This window comes from Neurospora crassa, linkage group VI (assembly GCF_000182925.2).
Source record: "Neurospora crassa OR74A linkage group VI, whole genome shotgun sequence".
NCBI classification, from domain to species: domain Eukaryota; kingdom Fungi; phylum Ascomycota; class Sordariomycetes; order Sordariales; family Sordariaceae; genus Neurospora; species Neurospora crassa.
In genome coordinates, this window is record NC_026506.1 from 2,369,228 (window position 1) to 2,390,881 (window position 21,654).

General features: G+C 49.9%; 7 protein-coding genes across 7 annotated transcripts; 4 read left to right on the forward strand and 3 right to left on the reverse strand.

Annotated features, from left to right (window-relative positions):
• Positions 1–183: 183 nt before the first annotated feature.
• Positions 184–3,355, reverse strand: fim (fimbrin). The gene is made up of 4 exons (XM_951484.3): positions 2,919–3,355; positions 2,634–2,844; positions 820–2,500; positions 184–757 (listed from the first exon to the last, which is right to left on the reverse strand). The coding sequence occupies exons 1-4, from the start codon at positions 2,939–2,941 to the stop codon at positions 723–725; spliced, it is 1,950 nt and encodes a 649-aa protein (XP_956577.2). The 5' UTR covers positions 2,942–3,355; the 3' UTR covers positions 184–722.
• Positions 3,306–5,138, forward strand: NCU03993 (hypothetical protein). Its single transcript, XM_951485.2, has 3 exons — positions 3,306–3,668; positions 3,721–3,918; positions 4,001–5,138. The coding sequence occupies exons 1-3, from the start codon at positions 3,666–3,668 to the stop codon at positions 4,931–4,933; spliced, it is 1,134 nt and encodes a 377-aa protein (XP_956578.2). The 5' UTR covers positions 3,306–3,665; the 3' UTR covers positions 4,934–5,138.
• Positions 5,139–5,150: 12 nt separating this feature from the next.
• On the reverse strand, positions 5,151–7,997 carry NCU03994 (hypothetical protein). Its single transcript, XM_951486.2, has 3 exons — positions 7,770–7,997; positions 7,413–7,697; positions 5,151–7,349 (listed from the first exon to the last, which is right to left on the reverse strand). The coding sequence occupies exons 1-3, from the start codon at positions 7,815–7,817 to the stop codon at positions 5,457–5,459; spliced, it is 2,226 nt and encodes a 741-aa protein (XP_956579.2). The 5' UTR covers positions 7,818–7,997; the 3' UTR covers positions 5,151–5,456.
• Positions 7,998–8,278: 281 nt separating this feature from the next.
• On the forward strand, positions 8,279–10,083 carry NCU03995 (oligosaccharyl transferase subunit). The gene is made up of 3 exons (XM_951487.3): positions 8,279–8,911; positions 8,980–9,436; positions 9,504–10,083. The coding sequence occupies exons 1-3, from the start codon at positions 8,561–8,563 to the stop codon at positions 9,686–9,688; spliced, it is 993 nt and encodes a 330-aa protein (XP_956580.1). The 5' UTR covers positions 8,279–8,560; the 3' UTR covers positions 9,689–10,083.
• Positions 10,084–11,766: 1,683 nt separating this feature from the next.
• Positions 11,767–13,187, forward strand: gh6-1 (glycosylhydrolase family 6-1; the record flags this gene model as incomplete). The annotated part of the gene is made up of 3 exons (XM_951488.1): positions 11,767–12,211; positions 12,313–12,637; positions 12,767–13,187. The coding sequence occupies 3 exons, from the start codon at positions 11,767–11,769 to the stop codon at positions 13,185–13,187; spliced, it is 1,191 nt and encodes a 396-aa protein (XP_956581.1).
• Positions 13,188–13,964: 777 nt separating this feature from the next.
• NCU03997 (hypothetical protein) lies at positions 13,965–14,968 on the reverse strand. Its single transcript, XM_951489.3, has 2 exons — positions 14,767–14,968; positions 13,965–14,702 (listed from the first exon to the last, which is right to left on the reverse strand). The coding sequence occupies exons 1-2, from the start codon at positions 14,873–14,875 to the stop codon at positions 14,521–14,523; spliced, it is 291 nt and encodes a 96-aa protein (XP_956582.1). The 5' UTR covers positions 14,876–14,968; the 3' UTR covers positions 13,965–14,520.
• A 3,303-nt stretch (positions 14,969–18,271) lies between these two features.
• NCU03998 (adaptor protein complex 3 Mu3A) lies at positions 18,272–20,672 on the forward strand. Its single transcript, XM_952520.3, has 3 exons — positions 18,272–18,518; positions 18,579–18,998; positions 19,069–20,672. Exons 1-3 carry the CDS (start codon positions 18,475–18,477, stop codon positions 20,309–20,311), a joined length of 1,707 nt encoding a protein of 568 aa, XP_957613.2. The 5' UTR covers positions 18,272–18,474; the 3' UTR covers positions 20,312–20,672.
• The last annotated feature ends 982 nt before the right edge of the window (positions 20,673–21,654 follow it).

Consider the following 21,654-nt stretch of genomic DNA (forward strand, 5'->3'; position numbering starts at 1 on the left):
ACCTCCTCGCTTCTCTCCACGCGCCTTTGTATCGAGGAGAGCCGAGTTGCGAGATGCCGATGAGCTTACCACTATCCATCCTTCCCCTTCTAAAAGCGGGTGGTGTACCCTGCTGTCTAATTTAACCCGAACGAAACAAAGACAAAACTAGGTACCTCTACGGTGTTCAAGATGGCTGGCGATGATGTTCAAAATTTAGTGTAGATGTTCTTCTTTTACTTGATCCGAACATCCAAGACACTATGACGCTGTCGATTTAGGCCAAGTCCCGCTCCTTCGGTGCATAGAAGCTCGCAAATGGAGACAAGGGTCCTGTGGAGTGGAGGAATGACATATGCAGGGCCCTGAATGTCGGATGAACCGGAGATGTCGCTTCAAGTCAACACTACTATATAGGGCTGAAGTTGCCACCGCGCCTCATTTGGTCAGGCTTTATTGGCTTGGGTTTTGGAGGTTGTGTAATGATGCAGCTGACAGCTTGGATTGTTTGGCGTCAAATGATCGAGCCTTTGGGATTCCCGGTGCAACCATCGGGTAATTGAACATTTAATGTCAAATGGCTTGGGAAGGTGAGGGGTTGGTACCAAGAGAGAATAAACATTCGTAAAACGCAATTCGCCTGTTCAACTTTTTAAGTCCATCGCCCTAACAAGGCTGTATGTTTATATTCATCTCCAATTATCAAGCAAGACCACTTCATCATTTCTCGTTATACTTGGTATCTACTGCATCTTGTCATAGGTAGCCATCAACGAACCTAGTGCATGTGTTAGCCCGGCCAGTCAAATGAAAGCCCAATAATCAAAAGGAGCAACTTACCGATAAAGGTCGTGACCAAGCGGCTGCGCACCTGGCAGATATCCTCTGGCACCAGCCAAATAGTGGCACCCATCTTTCTGGCAATGCTGATACTGAGTTTGGCATTGAGGTAAGCATCTTCATCAGTCTTGCCGGGAGTAACCAAGTCATAATCGACATAGTTGCTCTGCATGCCGTTAAGCACATCCAACAAGAAAATACCCGAGCCAATGACAGGGTCCTTGAACGAGCGGATGCTCGAGTTGCGGCCGCCCTTGCGGCTCATCTCGTTGGCCCATCTGACCATTTCCGCATCCGTAATCTCGCGCTTGCCGAGGCGTTGGGCTAGACCGTGCAGGGTAAGGGTAATGTCCTTGCGCATCAGCTGCCAGACGAGACCCAGGGTCAAGGTGCGCTGACCATCCGTGATATCGGCACCCTGGATACCAACCAGGGAAAACCCGTTCTGCTTGCCCAACTCGATCGCGTAATTGGTGTTCTCGACGGCCTTGAAACGCAGCATCTCACCGCCATGCGCGGGAGCCTTGTTGACGTGGCGCCAGTTGACGGAACCCTTGATAACCTTGTCATATGCTTGTAGAAGGACGGTACCATCGCGGAGGTCGTCGAAGAAGGACTGAACTGCGGGGTTGACGTCCAAGCTGTTGAGCCACAGGGTAAACACACGGGCCTCACGCTCGCCTTCAGCGTCAAAGTCCTCGACCTCAAGCTTCTCCTCTTCAGTGATGGGGTCAAGCGCGGGGTGTGTGTTGAAGAGGTTGGCAACGAAAGCGAGGTTGAGCTTGGGGTTACCGGCCACGAGGGAAGAGGGAGAGAGGAACTTGCGGCAACCGAGCTTGTCGGCGTTCTGAAGAACCTCCTCAGCCCGCTGATGAAGGTCGCGCGTTTGCAGAGGCGCCCTCGTGCAGCCGTAGTCGGAACCGATCTGAGCGAGGAGGACGGTGTAGTTCTCGGCATCCTTGACGTCAGAGGAGAAGTTGGCTACCCTCCTGGGCCAGTTGGCGGCCTTGAGATGGTAGTTGAACCAGCGCAGGAGAATCTGCTCAGGAGGGAGTCTGAGGAACTGCTCGAGGGTCTCGTCCTCCTCGAGAAGGCGGTAGAGCTCGGGGTGGAGCTTGATATCGATCTTGCTCAGCAAGCCCCTACGGATGATTTGCCAAATTAGACCCAGGATAAGATGCTCCCTGACCTCAATGATATCCGAGCTACCAATGTTGACGACGGAGCAGCCAATACCCTTTGCCGACTCGATAACAATGTTGTTGTTTTCTGTCATCTGGAACGCGTTGAGGGTCTTGGTCTTCTTGCCGGGCATGTTCAGTACACGCTCATCGATGGTATCGGGAACGCTGTCGTTGATGAGCTTGGCCAAAACCAAACCATCCTTGCACTCGTCGAACATCTCGAAGGTGTCGGTCGGGAAAGGCAGGCGGCTGCCGATGTCGCGGTCGCCCGCAAGGACAGCGTTGATGTGGCGCGTGAATTCGGTACGTTCATCTTCGTTGATGGTGTGGGTGATGTTAGCGTTTGAGCCTTGGACGAAGATCTTGCCGCTGCCACCGACGGAGGGCTTCGATGCGTGGCTAGGAGTAGCGCCTCCCGTCCGCTGGGCGATGACAGAAGCGGGAGTTGACGGAGCAGCAGGGGCGCTGCCGGGACCTTCGCGGAGCTTCGCGACGAGCTACAGAGTGGAAAGTGTCAGCCAGATCTTTTGATGAATGGTACCTAGTATACGGAATGCGACCTGGGTGGCCTTCAAGAAGTGAGATGTATGTGGTGGTGCTGCAACAGTGGAGAGGAAGGCTTCGACTTACCCCAACGTAATCTTCGAGTTCTACACGGCGCGAGGCATCGAGACCGACTTCTTTGAGGGCCGCGCGGACGGCATCGTAGGGCTGGCGCTCGCTGGCCTGGGTGGCCTTGATGGCAGTGGTCTCGTCAATGTACCCCTTGTCGTCTACGTCGAGCTTGCGGAAGGCATCGGCCAATCCGAAGATGTCGCTCTGCTGTAGTTGAGGGAATTTCCTAGTTCCATTAGCTGTGTTCTGCTGTTGCCCCTGTCGTCCTTGGCTTTTGAAGGCCCGTCTTCGTCTTCTTACCTCTGGATCTTGAGGACATTCATGGTTGCGGATGGTGGTGTTGAAAAAGGGGTCGGTCGGGAACCACTCGTCTTGGTGATGAATGGCGCTCGCAAAGTGATCCGGCGGGAACCGTGGGAAAGAGATAGCCCCTCTATTAACAAAAGTAATGAAGACGCCCAATGCGGTCGTCGTTTATTAGATTATTTTCCTAATGGGTGTAGTGTAGGCGGTGCTGGGCTGGGTGATGAAGATGACTGGATCTATGGATGCTCTGGCGGAAAAGCGGAGTTGGATGTTGGGTATTTATTTGTATGAGTCCCGGTTCCTGCTGCTAATGATGGATGAAGTGCCTTATTCCTGCTCCCGTTTCATGCGTCGCCGGCCGAAGATGGGAAGCGAAGCTCAAAAGAGCATGGCCATTACAGGCGGGCGTCAAGGTACGGCTGGCGGGGGCGGGGACGCCATCCATCGCAATCCCCGAGACAAGCACTAACACAGCAGGTCCCAGAAGCAGTCTGATGTAATCGCCCAGCGTCGTAATGCCGTCGCGGCCCAATCAGCCATCCCTTCAGGCAGCCAGCCCGGCGACAACCCTGCCCCTGGTGGCCTGCCTGGCTTTTTCCACTTGCATTAGGTTGGATGGGAACCGTGAACCACCGCCAGGCTTCCATCCGTTTGGGTTAGGACTGGCGGGAGTTCTGTTAAGCGTGGACCTGTGCTAGTTTCGCAAATGACACCTCGGTTCCACATGCGACTGGCTCATTCATGGTGACCCCCCTGAGCGTCAGGACCCTCGCTGTACCTCACTAACAGCAAGTAGAGAATTTTACGTTCCTTTGATTCCATTCGCATCGTCGGGATAACCTCACATCTGTCTAAGCCACCACGACCCCAAGCATTTTTCAGCAAATCATTGAGGTTCTGCAAGAATTTGCAACTTGGGATTACGACGCCTCTATACGCGCGTTGTTTCAACCAAGTAAGAAACACAAAGTCACTACCTCACTTTTTGTCAAAGGTAAGTCACCGCATCAATATCTCATACTACCCACTGTTCCTCATCCATCCATCCAGTGATCACTGAACTAATCCCCAACCAGATACTACCACCAAACCCACACCACAAGATGTCCCTCTGCAAAGCCTGCTCAGAACCTCTCTACCTCGAAGTCGACCCCGACTACGATCTAGACCAAGACTCCAACGCCTCAGACAATGAAATGGACCAGGATCATGACAACGGCGGCCCCTCCTCCTCCTCCTCCGCCGCTCACCCCCAACAAGTCCCCGACGACCTCCTCCTCCCCTGCAACTGCCACTATCACTGGCAATGCCTAATGGACCTCTCCTCTTCCGTGGCCCTCTCTCTCCGCTGTCCCTCTTGCAACACCTACCTGCCCACCAACTCTTCCTCTTCTTCCTCCTCCTCCTCCTCCTCGGGGTTCTCAGGGTCATCGAACCCGGTGCCCGTGAGCGCGACCAACCCCGTCCTCCCCACCTCCCAGGGCCTCGCCATTCTCACCCAATACCACAACGAAGGCGGTGTCCAGTCCTCCCTCGACATCCTACCTGCCCTCACTGAAGAAGCCTACCTCTCTTCTAACCCTTCGGCGCGCCCTGCACGCGCTATGCATACCATGGCTGCCGAGGGCGACTTTGCGGGTATCATCGAGCTCCTAACGGACGTGGCCGCTTCGGAAGATGAGGAAACCACCATCACCCCCAGCCAACTGCTCACCTTCCGCGACCCGTTGAACGAGGGCAAGACGGCGCTGCATCTTGCTGTGGAGAATGGGAGAGAAGAAGTGTTTTGGTTGTTGCTTTGGCTGGGAAGTGGATTGCCGACCGAAGTGTTCCCGGCTGAGGTGGTGGAGGTTGCCAACGGGGTTGGGGTGGGCGAGAGGAGAGCGGAGGTGGGTGCGGAGGAGGATGTGAGGTGGGTTAGGGATGAGAGGGGACGGAGTGTCAAGGAGGTATGTGGGGAGGTTGGGGGACGGTGGGCGGAGATGGCGGTTGGGGGATTGTTTGATTAAGGAAGAAGGGTGTGGTAGGGGAGACAGAGAAGAGAGAAAGAGACGCTACGAAGGATTTGGGGTGAGATAGCTTTTGCGTTGTGTATCGAAAAGGGGTCTACGGTGAAGATAAAAGTTTGGGTGAAGAAATAAAAAGGGGCTTATAGAAATCAGGGTAGCCTCGGTTGTAAGTCAGTAAAGTCATTCCACGTCATCATGTCCGGCCTGATCTGTTTGGTTTTGAAGTGAATCGTGATGTAATTTCGTAAACCGCCTACCTACTGATGTCTGTGTATGCCCTACAGAAAGAATCCGGAACTATGCACGTAACCGTACTCTTAGTCGTCATGCCATACCATACCATCGACTAATTGAACTCCATTAACACCGAGACCTGGACCACCAGCTAGACGCTAGAAATGCTTTCCATCCCAAAATGCCATATGCACACTATATAGCTAAAAAACCCCATGATGAGCTTATGAAATCTATCCCGTCGCTGCAAAGGCACAATGAACGATGGGTGGGTTTTCAACCAACCAGATTAATGCAAAAAGCTAGCGTTAACTCCCCTACGATCCTTTTTGAGTGGGCTGAACTTATCCACTTTCCCAAAAGGATTCTTACTCCCTCCAGCAATATGCACCTTACCCACCATGGTCTTCCCAAGAGGGGCAACCACTCTCTTCGCCGTCGCCTTCCCTGTGACTGCGGCTGCCACTTTGCCTTGCCCAGGAAGGATGCTGGTGTCGACTCGTTCGCCTTCATCGTCGTTATCAAAGAGCGTGGTCTTGCTGGTATTACCGAGCAGTTTGCGTTTCTTCTTCTTTTGAAGCGGTGCTGCTTGTTGAGAGGTGGTAGGCTGCTGCTGCTGCTGCTGCTGCTGCTCGGACTCGGATGTGGGTGCTGATGAGGGCTTGGTTTTGGGCTTGAGTTCGGGTTTCTTGGGAGCCGGTTTGCTGGTTTCTGGCTGGGGCTGCGTCGATGATTCGCCGTTCTCTTCTGTTGGCTTTTCTGACACAGCTTCCGCAGCGCGTGCTACTTTGTTGATCTTGAGTTTCGGTACCTTGATAGGACCCTTCTTTGACGCTACCGAAGCTGCGAGCGGTTTGAGGGCCTTGACCTTGCCACGGCCCTTCTTCGCCTTTTCCTCGGGCTTGCTGTTGTTCTCCTCCCCTGCCTCGGCTTCCATAGCACCGCCGCCGGCCTTCTCTATCTGCTCAGTAACCTTTACGTCGGTTGGTGTATTTCCTGTTGGGCGAAGATGTGCTAGGACGGAGTCGTCGCCAAGCTCCATAAGGGAATCCTCCGCTGGCGCGGGCGTAGGCTTTGGCGCAGCTTCGCTCTCAGCCGCGCCCTCACCCGGTGCCGGTGCATCCTCGTTGGTCGTTCCGTCTGGGTTCAGCGTCTTGTTGAGGAAAGGCGTGATGGAAAATGTGGACTTTTGGACCATGTCTGATGGGTCGAATCCCCTCTTCTTAAGAGGACGCTTCGGTCTGTCGGCTGCGCCCGGTGTACCAAGGGCCGTTTCCTCCAGCAGCACCTCATCCGCACGTCTCTTCTTGCCCGCAACCTTGGCTGCCGCCTTCTTGGTCGGTATCGTGGTGGTCGTTACCAACGACGCTTTTGCTGCCTTCTCTCGGGCCTTTTCCAGATCGACTTTGGACTTTTTGAGTTCCTCCTTGGCCTCATGCAGTTTGGTCCTGAACTTATCCAGCTTTTCGTCCGTCGCTGCTTGTCGTACTTCGGCCTCGGTGATCGCTTGCTGATTCTCTTGTCGTAGCCTCTCCTTATCCTTCTTTTCCTCTGTCAGAGCCTGCTTCAACTCGTCGATCTGTTTCTGTAATGCCGCGAGCTCATCCTCCGATACGGATGCCTTGTTCTCCTGGTTTTTAGTCTTGCGCTGAGCTACCCGCTTTTCAGCTGCCAATGCCTTTTCTGTTTCGGAAAGCTTCTCTCTAAGCTGTTCGAGCTCCTCCTCCATCTCCGTAGACTTCTCCACTTGAGCCCTGGTCGCTTGTTCCATCTTGGACTTTTCCGAAGCAAACTTCTTTTCCGCCGTCGCTAGTTGTTCTCGAAGAGCCTTGACCTGCTGTTGTGAATCGCCACTCCTTTGTGCTGCCTTTCTCTCCTTGTTGAGTTCCTTTTCGAGTTCGCGGACCTGTTTTCGGAGTTCCTCTTCTTCCTTGGTATATCGCTCCTGCTTTTGAGCCGCCTTTTCCGCAGCGCGCTTCTCATTGGCGAGTTCGACTTCCAGCGTGTTCAGTTGGCGTTCTAGTGCCAACTTTTCGGCGAGGACATCTTTTTGGTGTGACAATTGGGATTTCAGGTGCTCAACTTCGGGCTTGAGAACGGCGACCTCGCGTGTTAGGGCAAGTTTCTCGGAGAGGATCTTTGCGGAATCCTGTGATACTGTGCTGAAAGCTGCGATTTCCTCCTATGGCATGGTGTCAGCATTGGTCCGACTTTTCCGCGCTAGCATATATGCACACCGCCCTACCTTAAGGTGAGCAATCTCGCGCATTTGGGCCTGGATCTGCTTCTCCTGCCGGGCGCATTGTTGCTGAATGGACTCTATTAGGTGGCGAGCGTCATCGGCTCGCTGTATGAGGATCTTGATGCGATTGTCCCTGTGCGCAATCTGGTCTTTTAGCGACGAGTTATCATCGCGAAGGACCATGCTGCGCAGCTTCATCCGGCGCCCATCTTCCTCCCTGACCAACAGGTCTGTCTGATGGACAGCCTGTTTGTATCGCATCTCCAGCTCAAACATCCTTTCTGTTTTCTGTATCGCGACAGGTTGTCAGCCAACGAACGGGGGGCGCGGGCCGAGCGTCGAGGGTGGACGAGAATTGACCTGTTCAGGATCCATGTTTACACATGGCGACACGCGTGTGGCAGGCATAGAGATGCAAACGCGCGCAATGATTTAACTGCAATAGAATTATGTGTAAAGCCAAGCGCAATGTAATGTTGACGGTCGCCGTTCGGTAATTGGAAACTGGTAGACTTGGATGTCGTGCTTTGATATGGATTCAAGGTTGATGGTGGTGGTGGTGGTAATGGTGTGCTTGTTGGGCTGGGCTGATATTGAAAATGACGAAAGTCCAAGAGGGCGAGAGCAACCAAACAACGGTCAGCTTGCCCGCCAAACCTTGAAGTAAACAATGTTCCGGAAGAGGGATAGTGGCCCTATTGGTACGGTTACGGCCCCACTGAAGAAATGGGGTGGAAGAGTGGAGCCAGACCCTTGCTGTTGCCAGCCGGCAGCTTGAGCTCCGCAGGTGTGAGAGGAGGAGAGGTACCTTAGCTGGGGGTAGGGACCTAAGTACGTACCGGGACGCGCATGTCACTCCATTGAGGACACTTTGGACACCTCGCTCGATGTGTTTGGGAGCTGCCCGCCTGTGCTGCAGTGCTGTCTGTCCAGTGAGCTGTGTCCACTGTATCCCGTCAGCTAGCCGTACTACCTGTGGGTTCGCCAAGCTTAATCTCAAGCGACAACCATCACCACCGGGCATCACCCAACCTCGACGACGCCGACTGACGACAACAAGGCCACATCGAGATAATTAAAAAGCAATTGGCCGGCCACAATTGCGTAGGACAACACTCGTCTGCTCTGGTCAAAAGACAAAGCTCGACAAGATGCGCTGGCTGCCCGCCTTCCTGTCGGCGTCGCTGTTCGCGGCCGGATCCTTTGCTGCTAGGAAGTCCTCCGAGGAACGATTCGCAGAATTCCACGCCAAACAGACATCCCACGCTCCCATCAAGCTCAAAGACTCCTCTTTCAAGTCTCTCACCGCCCCTCCTCGCGACTACAGCGTCGCTGTTGTCCTGACAGCTCTCGATCCTCGCTACGGCTGCCAGCTCTGCCGCGAATTCCAGCCTGAGTGGGAGCTGCTCTCCAAGAGCTGGGTCAAGGGCGACAAGTCTGGCGAGTCTCGTGTTATCTTTGGTTCTTTGGATTTCAGTGAAGGCAGAGAGACCTTTATGGGTGTATGTGTTCAGGTCCACTCTCGATTGGGTTTCTGGTAACAGACAAAGAAGCTAACGACTTGTAATAGTTCGGCCTCCAAACTGCTCCCGTCCTCTTCTTCTTCCCTCCCACTATCGGTCCCCATGCTGCTGCTAGCCCCGAGCCCATCCGCTATGACTTCACCAATGGACCCGTTCCCGCCGAAGTAGTGCACTCTTGGCTTGTTCGCCACCTTGATGGCCGCCCTCATCCTCCCGTCAAGCGCCCTGTCGACTACATCAAGTGGGCTGTGAGCTTCACCATGATTACTGGTAGCTTGACTGGTGTCTACGTCGCCTGGCCTTACGTCGTGCCCGTGATCCAGAATCGCAATGTCTGGGCCGCCTTCACTCTGATTGCTATTCTGCTATTCACCAGTGGCCACATGTACAACCAGATTCGCAAGGTCCCCTATGTCGCCAACAACCCGCGCGGTGGTGTGAGCTACTTCGCTGCTGGCTTTCAGAACCAATACGGCTTGGAGACACAGATTATTGCTGCTTTGTGTAAGTTCTTGTGAGCTTTTCTGTGCGTCTGCCTCTTCGGAATCGCTGACTTTGGATGATCTATTAGACGGTATCCTCTCCTTTGCGGTCATCTCCTTGGCCGTCAAGGTGCCCAGGATTGCCGACCCCAAGTCCCAGACTATCGCAGTCTGGGCGTGGAGCGGCGTTCTCTTGGTTGTGTACAGCTTCCTTCTGAGCATCTTCCGTCTCAAGAACGCTGGCTACCCATTCTACTTGCCACCATTTATGTAAGGCAGCAGCGAGTGACAAGGCAATATCAACGAGCCATCCTGCCAAGATCTTTATCGCCAGGCTTGCACACCAAATTTTTGAAAGCCAAGTACACATTTTTAAGCGGGTTTTGTTTAAACCGTCGTTGTTAGTCGTGAAATAGAGCTATTGCTTCTGAGAGAAATAGGAAAACAAAAGGAATATAGCTACTCAAGTCAATCAAGGGCTTCACAAAAGCATTGACGCTGTTTCTGAAGATTTCACAAAGCCCCTGTCAGAACCTGTGTCTGGTAGTGGATTGAGACATGCAACTGGCGGCAATATCTTGTTCGTTCTCTGGCCCGTTGTCTTTACATCTGACAATACAATTAAGAGCCAAGTCTCGCTACGTGCCTGGAACTCAGCTCCCCCTTAACAGTCATCACGTAGTGCTTCAAGCAGGGGAAAAGTTGGGATGTGACAAAACTAAACAATGTGCTGATCCGTCCAGTTCTTTTAGCCGAACCGGAGCGGGAGGAAGAGAGCAAGTATTATACTTTGGACGCAACGTACCCCAGCTTTCGAACTCGTAGATTCCGTCGCGCCTCACGACTGGCGACTATGCCGGCTAATAAGCCGCAGCTTAATGACCGGCACCTGATACTCCACAGCGAATGGCAAGCAGCTTATCCCGTCTTTAGATCATGGGATTGCGGATCATCCATATCGAGGGGATTGATCCAACAGCTACCACTTGGCAACTTGACCAATTCGATCCAGAGGACCCTTCGGTGGTCATCCAGGTGGCGTGGGAAAAGTCCGGACATGATTATACCAAACCAGACCCAGTTAATGTTCGGACCTTTGTTCATACCACCTGCCATCTCACATCTCCAGGGTTAAACAGTAATTCGCATCATAGCGAAGCTTGACACAAGAATTTGAGTAATTTTGAACTATCTATATTTGAGAAACTGCGAGAATATCAGCATAGAACCGCCACTTCTAACCATTATGCTACTCAAAAGGGGGGTGGTAGTTCCCCGGACCATCAAGTCCGGCATTTATCAAAGAACCGTAGACAATTACCGATGGCAAAACCACGGCGCTTCTTCAAGAGGTAGGGTACAACTCTGATGCCACTTTAGCTTTTGCCCTCAAATCTTGGTCACATAGCTATGCGTGTTGGTCTAGTACTTCTCTTGTCTTCCACTCAATGCACGAACGGATAAGCTTTCTAGTTCAAGGACATAGCCTCTCCAATACAAAAGTTCGAGATTTACGGAGCCTCAGCTGGCTCGCAATATATACCTTCTCTCCGCAAATCCCAGGAAGGTTAGGTTGTGTGACTACACTGGAGGGATCCGCTTGCAAATTGCGCGAGATCATCAAGACACCCCAGACCAAGGGGCCATCATTCGAGAGAAACTACACCACCATAAGAAGTGCGTAAAGTAGACTGCCTCGTCAAATTAAGTTTCCTTTTCCAAGATCGCCGCCGCCTCCTCCTTTATCCCAAGACAGTGAACTTCCCCACACTTTCTCAGGTACCAATCGCCAATCCCATGCTCTGCCCGAGCAATGGTTCGACCGGGAAAGCAAGAGATTGAAATAAAGTGCTGTATGAACAAAGGTGGGCATGGGACCTGAAAGGTGTAGCTTCTTCCGTCCACTGAAGAGCTGTAAACAGTTGAGGGCGATTCTCAAAACCATGCATAAGATATATCCATGCGAATGTGCTTGGTCAAGGTGGACTTCCTATAGTGACAACCTCGGAAGTTCCTGGCCGAGAAGCTATCGCGTGTGGCGGGCCTGTCTTCCTGATTGCCATGCTGTGTAATTGTTCATCTCGAGCCGCTCTCAGGAGGATGGGAGGCGAGGCTAAATCGACATGATTAGGTAAAAGAAAGATGCACTGAAGGGTGTATATGGCTTAACCTGGTTAACAAGAAGACAGACAACCGGGACAGTATGCCGAACGACGAAGGGAACTCATCAGTATAAAGACCACAAAGCACATTTCCGCTCCTGGTCCTGCCATTCCCGATTTCTTCATCACCCCCCATCATCACACTCGAGCAGTTAGTCTCTGGTTCGTGTCTCTCCTCCCCTATTTCACGATGAAGTTCTCCAACTCCGCCGCCTTGGCCTTTGCCGCCACCGCCATTGCCGCCCCTTCCACCCCTACCTTGCAGGAGAAGCCGCGTGAGGTCCAGGCCGGCTGCGCTTCAGCTGTCACCCTCGACGCCAGCACCAACGTGTGGAAGAAGTACACGCTCCACGCCAACAAGTTCTACCGGACCGAGGTCGAGGCGGCCGTCGCGGCCATTTCGGACTCGAGCCTGGCAGCAAAGGCCGCCAAGGTGGCCAACGTCGGCAGCTTCCTCTGGCTGGACTCAATCGAAAACATTGGCAAGCTGGAGCCGGCGCTCGAGGACGTCCCCTGCGACCACATCCTGGGCTTGGTCATTTACGACTTGCCCGGCCGTGACTGCGCTGCCAAGGCCTCCAACGGCGAGTTGGCGGTTGGCGAGCTTAGTAGGTATAAGACTGAGTATATCGATGGTGAGTCCTTCTTTGCTCCATGGCTTTTTGCTCCATGGCCTGCCCCTTTATGCCACAAAGGACAAAAACTGCGTCTAACAAAATGATTTTTGCCAATACAGCCATCGTCAAGATCCTCAAAGCGCATCCCAAGACCGCCTTCGCGCTCGTCATCGAGCCCGACTCACTCCCCAACCTCGTCACCAACTCGGACCTGCAGACCTGCAAGGACTCCGCGTCCGGCTACCGCGACGGCGTTGCCTACGCCCTTAGAAACCTCAATCTCCCTAACGTCGTCATGTACATTGACGCGGGCCACGGCGGCTGGCTCGGGTGGGACGCAAACCTCAAGCCCGGAGCGCAGGAGTTAGCCAAGGCCTACAAGGCCGCGGGTTCCCCCAAGCAGGTTCGCGGCATCGCTACCAACGTTGCTGGGTGGAATCAATGGTGCGTTTGCCACATCTCGTAGGACTTTCACAAAAAAAAAAAAAAAAAAGGAAAAGGAAAAAAAAAGAGTAAAGAAGAGAGAGAGAGAGGAACGACGAAAGATTGCTAACAATAACTTTGTAAAAACAGGGACCTCACCCCCGGCGAATTCTCCAAAGCCTCGGACGCCAAGTACAACAAGTGCCAAAACGAGAAGCTCTACCTCGACAACTTTGGCCCTGCCCTCAAGTCCGCCGGCATGCCCAACCACGCCATCGTCGACACGGGCCGCAACGGCGTCTCCGGTCTGCGCCAGGAGTGGGGCAACTGGTGCAACGTCAACGGCGCCGGCTTTGGCGTTCGCCCGACTTCTTCCACGGGTCACGACCTCGCTGACGCTTTCGTCTGGGTCAAGCCGGGTGGTGAGTCCGATGGTACTAGCGATAGCAGTGCCACTCGGTACGATAGCTTCTGCGGGAAGAGCGATGCGTATCAACCTAGTCCAGAGGCGGGATCGTGGAACCAGGATTACTTTGAGATGCTTGTGAAAAATGCTAAGCCTTCTTTCTAAGAAGGGAGGTAGAGAGGAAGAGGAGTCTGGGTAGGGGTTTGAAAGAAGAGTAGCAGGAAATGGGAGAAAGGAGGCTAAATTTGTATTCAGGAACGAGAAGCAACTTGGATAACACAATGTTGTGTACCGTACCGGTTTTTCCTAGGATTGCTTTTTGTTCCCTCTCATAATCAAGACTAGAGAGGCAATGTCCAGCTAGTCATTACGTGCATAACGACTGCCCCTTGCTCCATGAGTATTTCATAACCTCGTGCTGGGTTGTAAGCAGACATCTCCTTCTGTATCTGGCAAAGGCTGAAGCCTGGCTTGCTCCCCCGAGTGTCCTTCCAACCATGATTGCTTGTTGTCGATATGAGAATGATGTTCAGGGTCCCCGGGAGTCGTTTGCTGGACACATCTCCACTCGCATGCCCGCTTTCCACGTGTGATTTCAAGCCAAGTTTGTCTCGATGAAGCCTAGTCCCTGTCGTCATGTTGTCATCCACACCGCAAGCGCGGAGGAAATATCACCTTCGTCTCACTTCCCGATTGATTACCCGTTGAGTTTTCTTTCGTGCCGGAGTGGAGGCAAAATGTGGGTAACGTGTTAGAGGCGGAAGAAAGTTAACTGGGAAGAAGGGACGCGCGCAGATCGTATAAACGGGGCACACCAAGAGCTAGTGACCACAGGGACCACCTCACTAACACCAAGCAAACCAGAGGCTCACTGTTACAACGGTGACGCAGCTAGACGAGTGGGTGGAGGGATTCCTCGTACACCCTAAGGTGTGGAAGTGCCTGGGCAAATATCGAGTATATAGCTGCCGCCATGGGAATGGAATCCATGGTCTTTCGAGCAGGTGTATTGAGCTGTGCGCATCACCGAGTCCTACTCGGCCAACCACCACCTTGTTGACAAACAAGCTCGAAGACCCTCCTTATAAGATCTCCTCGGTCGTCCCGCCTTACTACTGTATGGCACGGACTTCAAGTATCAACCGTTTCTGAACGGCTACCGCGTCCTCCGTCAATATCTTCCTTTCCGACGGTCGAAACAGCCGAACGGTCGCGAGCGGGTGATGATACCGGTGTTGCACTAACGAAACAACAGCTCAGCAGAGCGAGTGTGGCCATCATGGTATCATTTGCTAGACATTTCTCGTCATCCACTGTAGTTAATTCTCGGTAAATCTCGGCTGCGTCTCGCCGGTTGACTGAGCCTGTCGCCTACGTCCCTTCTCGACTAAACTGTGTGGAGTGCTCTCATTGACTCTTTTGTCGAAAGCACCACGATGAGCTGCGCCGGACTGCCCATTTCAAAGACAGGTGCTGGTCTTTTTCTTTTCCAATCGCCTCACTTGAACAGTCTGTACAAGCCCAGATAGGCCATGCCGCATGAGAGACCAGTGATGGCCCACCTCCTGCTTCTCATACCAAAGAAGGACTTGCTGGCTAGGATCTCGGCTTGGGCTTTGGTGAGCTGGGAGTGGCCGGAATAATAGCTGTATGCGGCAAGACCAAGGAAAGCCCCTCCGCCTGGTAAGAGTGTTAGCATCTAGGGTGTTTAAGTACCTCTACCTATGAATACACGAGTCCTCACCAATGACCCGGCAGGGAAGGCAGTCATCACCGCGGTCCTGCTTGAGAATGTCCTGGAGCTTTTCAGGCCTGTCCAGCGTATGAAGCGGAGGAATGCTATCTTTGGCCATGGCTAATGACTCCAGTTAAAGTTGAACGAGCGTAGAGGTACTGATTCCGTCGTCTAATGATGCCCCTATTGGCTCCTTTTGTGTGTTATTGTTGACATGGAGTGAACAGTGGAGCTTGTTGGTTGGAGAGAGATCTGCCGTTGTCCACCGCCCACGCCGTTGACTTCCACTTTCTGGCGGATCGAGCCTTGGCGAGGCAGAGAGCATGGGCCACATGTTGCTACATACTTGGGGGCTGGGCGAAGTGGGACCTTTTGTCAACCCCCTCTCATAAAAGAGGGGGGAAATTTTCTGTGGGACAACCGTTTAATCTAGGACAGCCCATATAGAATTTTACTAGTAATCTGACCCATCCCTATACTAAACCACCATATTACACACCACAACAATATTATTGGAAACCGTTAGAAATCTAGTATATTACTTAATAAGGTAGTAAGTAAATAAAAGAACGAATTACAATTATTACTCGTTATTTTCTAATACTAGCGTCCCCTCTACTACTAATACTAGTACTAACACTACCTCCTCTACTACCGCCTCCCTCCTTACTAGTATACTCTTTATACGTACAGCCTCCTTTCGTACTTATATACAGGGTCTTATAGTACTTTTAATAAACTTTATAACCCCTTAGTATAATATTAACTCTAGAGTTCTTAATTGTAATAAAGTAAATAAGAGGGTAGGAATTAGTATTAACAGTCTAATTTGTACGGGAGGTTAGGGTATAGCAGGTAGGTTAAAGAGACAATAATTAATTAGAGGGAGGAGTATTAGCAAATCTTCCTCCCCCTCTTCCTCCTTATCCTTATTATTATCCCCATCATAAACTTCTTTAAATATAGCCTCGTCCTTATTATTATCGTTATTAATAAAGGTAGTCTCGTCTTCAAATATCTTATTAACTATTTATATATTAAAACGAGTAATAATTTAAGAAGCCGTCTTAATAATTAGGGGGCGAGGGTATAGGGGTAAGGAAGGTAACTCTAGCGGACGAATATTAAAGGAATTATTATTTAAAATAAACTTAATAGAGTTATTAAATAATAAATTAAATAGGTTACCCCATACTCTTTTATAAAACTCTAGCACTAGTATGCCGTATGTATCACGCACATACAATCCCCCCCCCTCCTCCTCCTTATTTAGCGTATTAAATATATCCTCCTTATAAAGTAATATATACCCTTCTTTTAACTGCTCCTTCTTCCAATTATTAAAATAAACCTTCTACATAACCTTACCCTTACCATTAATAAAGTTATTAACCTATTACTCGTATAACTACTTTTAAATCTTTTTATTCTTTAATTTAACGGCTAATATTTACCTCTTTATATTAGTAGCCTACTCTTTCTATACCCGCTCTATAACTCTCTAATTGAACTCTCCCTTAGAGAGGGAGAGAGACTCGCCCTCTCGTAGCACTTTATATACCTATTTCCTTATTTTACAATCTAAATTAGCGGCCTTCTCCCTATCTTACTAGTTATATTCTTAAATAGTATTATACATCAACAACCCCTCATAAATAACAATTTTAGTAATAGAATAACATTAATATATTAGCGAACTAAAAGTATAGTAGTATTTATTTTTAATATAGGTAATAACTTTCGCTGCCTCAATAAAGCAGTCTTCGCTAAGGAACATCGAGGGGAGCGCGGGGTTAGATTACTTCGGTTACTTTACCTAAATTTAAAGCAAGATTCGTATCCTATTAATTAGCCATATCCTAATATCCGAAAATCCGTTAAAGATATTATACACGATCATACTACCGTTGAAAATACCCTAAAAAACCGGAAGTAACATAGTTAATTAACTAGCAAAATAAGGGGGGTAGGTAGTAGTAATTTAAAACTAACTTACTTTTAATTTTTTAACAAAGGTAGTACAAGTAAAACTATACTTATTTTATTGGACAAATTGCCTTAAGACCTTCTAGTAATAGGATTTAAATAAAAAAAATACTCTAACGTTAAGCAATTACATTATATATATTAAATAAGGAGGTAAACCTATTAAAACAATATTAAAGGCATCGGTATACTCTTTAATATTTATATCGTAGTAACTATTAAATTTATTAATAATTAGAATATAATAAATTAATTTATATAGCTTCCTTAATCCTACTCTATATACTAAATTTAGGATTTTCTAACCAAACGCATTATAGCTATACTAGTCACACCCAAACTACTTAGTAAAAGAAAACCCTTCTTCTCCCAGCTTATAGCCATCCTCCTCCCTCAACCGCATAAAAGTTAATAATAGGTAGAAGGAGTAGTAATTAAAGTACTTCAATTAATTTAGAGTAAATTCTATATTTGAGAAGCCGGTCGGTAATTTAATAAATTTAACCCCCTTATCTAAATTATTAACGAGGAAATCTTTTATTAGATTGGTCTTAAATATTATATACGCTAATACTATATACCCTACTATATTTATTCCTACTATAAAGGTAGTAAACTTATAGTTAATAATATCATTAATCTCTAATTTTTACTTTACTAGCTCCCTTAATACAATTACCCTTACTCGCCTACCCGCTACGCAGCCGAGTCTTACCCCCATTTCGTTATAATTCTAAACGTTGCCTCTTTTAACCCCGTACTTTTTAATAATAGTTTCGTACTCGTCGAACTATTTATTAATAAACTCCTTATTTAACTCCTAGAACTATCGCTTAATATTAACTATACAATAAATAGAAGTCTTAAATTCTAAATAGTCTTTAAGGAATCTAATTAACTATATTACATTATAAGTCTTTAGAATTCCCTATAATAAGCGTAGTCAATTTACCGCTGCAATAACCATCTAGTATAACACTAGAAACCGTCCCTAGAAGTAGAATATTACGTATAATATAATAGTATCCTCCTCGGCGGCTATCAATATCCGGGGGCGACCTTTTGAACGCAACGAAATAGTTAGTTTACAATATTTAACTAACGATTTAATATAGCGAAAGATAGATATACGAAACTCGCTAGTAATAATAGTAATTTCCCTAATAGTCGGCGGCTTATACAATATTCTAAGACGCTCAATACATTAGCGGACAATCAAATACATACGGGCGCCGCAGTAACTAGCGGGCGCCTCCCCTACTTTATCGAAATATTTATCAAAATCTACTACCGTATATTAACCTCTATTAATCTATAGATATATATAGATTATTTACTTTTACAACTTCACGGGGCGGACGGTCGGAAACAGCGAGTTTGGATGTAGTTATATTACCGGTGTGCGCAATATCAAAAAGTAGTTTTGCGCAGCGTTAACAGCCGATTCTGCATAGTACAGATCGGCGCTTGTCCCAGATTAAACGGTTGTCCCATAAAATTTTTCCCCCCTCTTTAATAAAGAGGGGGGGAGAAAAGGACCCACACCAGGCCGCCCTCCAACCCCCAAGTATGCGGGTTCCCATTGCGTCAGTGCTTCTAGGAACAGTGCCCGGTCTGGCACTGTCCCTGGCCCATCGCTGCGTGATTGCCCAACAGCAACCCACAACCTAGCCAGAGGACCGCCATCACCGAACCCCTCACTCCGGTTATCTCTCTCTTTTTCCTTTCACCATGAACGGTGTCATCGAGGCCCTCCACATTTTCGACGAGCACAAGTAAAGCTGCACTCTTGATCCAGAGCAATGGAAAACACAAAAGCTAATTCCCAACTCCAGCAGCCCCATCTTGTCGCACACATACACATCGCGTCCGCTGTCGCCGTCGTACTTGCTGCCCCTCTACCTCGAACATCCCGCCCCGAGACCGAACCTGATATACCTCCCTAATACCAACCCACCCACTCTCGTCTTCAGCCTCAAACATGCCAACCTTCTCTTTCTCTTGACCACCTCCTCCGAGGTTGAGCCACTGCTCGTTCTCGAGTTCCTCCACCGTATCGTCGATTCCTTCGAGGAGTTCCTGGGCACCCCATTACTGGCCCACAAGATTGAGAGCAACTACGATGTCGTAGCTCAGCTTCTCACAGAGATGTGCGATGCCGGCACCATCAACACAACAGAACCTAATGCACTGCGCGACTTGGTTGAGGTGGAAGGCTTTATGGGCAAGCTCCTCGGCAACTTGAACCTCCCCACGTATGCGCATCCATTACCCGTTTTGGACAAAAGAAAACAACCCCCCTGACTGACTTGCGCATCTCGCCAGAAAACCAACCTTCTCCAACCCCAGCCCAGCTTCTCTCCTTGCCCAGCAGAGCACTCTAGCCCTCCCCTGGCGTCGAAACAATGTACGACACACCCAAAACGAGCTCTATGCCGACGTAATCGAAACCCTCTCTGTCACCCTCGCTCCATCCGGCCGGCCTCTCGCCGCCTTCGCAAACGGCACAATCGCATTCACCTCCAAGGTCTCTGGAGTGCCCGACATAATCGTTACTCTAACGGGTCCAACCGGCAAGCACAACCTCGGCAGCATCATTGACCTACCTGTCTTCCATCCCTGCGTGCGTCTCGCAAAATGGCGCGAGCAACCCGGCGTTCTCAGCTTCATCCCTCCCGATGGCCGCTTCACCCTAGCTGGTTACGAAGTCGACCTTCTCCCGCTGGGCGCCCGGAACCTAGGCAACATGAGCGCCTCGGCAAACAACCTTAAGCTCCCCGTCAGTCTGGAGATCAAGACCTGTCTCGGTCCCACTGGCTCTGACTTTGAAGTCCGCCTCACCGTGAACAGAATCCCCGGTACTAGTGGCGGCGGAGGTGGCGGTAGTGGCTCATCATCAAACTACCCGCTGTCCTCCGCCAGCGGCGTCGGTCGGGGCATGGGAGGCGGTCCCCAACCCGGCACGCCCGCCTCCCCCACGCTTCAAGACCTCAAAGTCACCGTCCCCTTGCCGGCAGACGTGCGCAACCTCGCCGAAATCCGCACCGCCAAGGGCGACGCCACGTACAACCCCGGTGACCGTTTTCTCGAGTGGACTATTCCCAACAAGGACGTTGCCGCCGGCTTTGCTTCGCACTTTGCTCTCCGTTGCACCGTCGTCGGCCAGTCTATTTCCGGCGAATACGAAGACGACAATGACGACCCCACCGGTTTCGGCTTCAACACCTCCTCCGCTGGAGGCCGCGACTGGTCCTACGACGCCGGTGAACCAGCACCTTACCAGAGCGCGAGCGATCTCTTATCTGGCGGCGACAAGAAACTAACAGCCGAGCAAGAAAAAGAGGAAAAGGAGCGGAGGGACGGGAAACTAGCGCAGCAGAACAAGATCCTGATGCCCAGCTCGGCGAGCGTGAGCTTTGCCGTCAAGGGTTGGACGGCGAGCGGGATCAAGGTGGAGAGCATCATGCTGGATCCGAGGAGGAGTAAAGGGCTGGCGGAGACGGTGAGGCCGTTCAAGGGGGTCAAGTATTTGACTGTTAGTAAGGGGGGCGTGGAGATTAGGTGCTGAGGGATGAATGGATGCTGAGGGAGTGGAGGAGTAATGGAAGTGTGGCGATCGAGTTATATCGACCAGCCTACTCCAGAGATGATGGATGATGGCGTAGAGTCAATGGTTAACATGGGATGTCTTCAAGTATGTTCATGGAAGCCATCTGCATGAGGATTTCGCATTTTAAACAACCACTTCCTGCGATCAGTTTATACCTACATGATGTTTCCATTCCTTGTTTTGTAATTTCATTGATTCAAACTCGCTTACGATCACAATCATCAGTTCGAATGGTAACTCATCAACAGAACATCAGACCAAAGCCGGCAAAAGTCAGAATGAGTGATCGTGACCCTTAAACCACATCATAATTCATCTGCTCTTACTTTCGCTGCGGATTCTAATGGTCCGTCGTCTTTCCTTTGATATTCCTCTCCTTTTCTTCGCCGTCTGCTTCTTGCTACGGACCTAGATACTTACACTGACAATCGACCCGCTGAATGCCCCTATTTTATTCTTTACAGGTTACACTGCATAGGCGAGAATAGAGACTACATGGCCAGACATTTTTTCTTTCTTTTGGTAGGTATGATTCTATGCATCATATAACAACGCAACGGGCAATCCTATTGCGTGTCAGCCTACGGACACGTGCTAGTATCACAACTCTGCAACAACGACAACTACCACTGAGTCGAGTTAAAGATGTCATGAATATGATTCTTCCGCTGTTGGTTTCATTTTTGTTTTTCATCTGTTTGTTTGGGGAAAAAAATTGAAAATAAAAAAAACCTTTTTTTTTTCTATTAAAAAAGGAAAAAAAAAGAAAAAGAAAATTGCCATTCAAAATTAGACTACAATGACTATGTGGCACCAACTTCAAAGTCCCATAGAATGGGAAAAACCCGTATTCTCTCATCTGGCTGGCATATACGCCTAGTGTAACAGCCACAGCCAAAGTGTGACAACGCGCATATCTTCTCCTACATCCTTCAAGACGTTCAACAACGGTCCCCCCCTTGCCAATTCATAATCATGAGGTCAGCATGATAGCTGCGAATCCAGGCCATCACACTCGAAGGACGTTTGATCGCCAAGGAGGCTTGTTTCTGCCGTTCGTCCTAGGACAAGTCAAAAGCTGCTGGCATACCATCGCAGTGGATTGTGTTAATGTGTCTACTCGGAGGTAACCGATTGCAGGAGATCAGTTTCTGCTCTGGACCTCGAATATCCAAGATTAAAGGCTTTCACCCGCTCGACCCAGTGGAAAAGTAGCCGCCTATGCTACCTGGCGAAACCGATGTGAAAGGCAATATTCCAAAAAAATTTGTCATCTTGCAACGTTGTTGTTTCCAGAAATA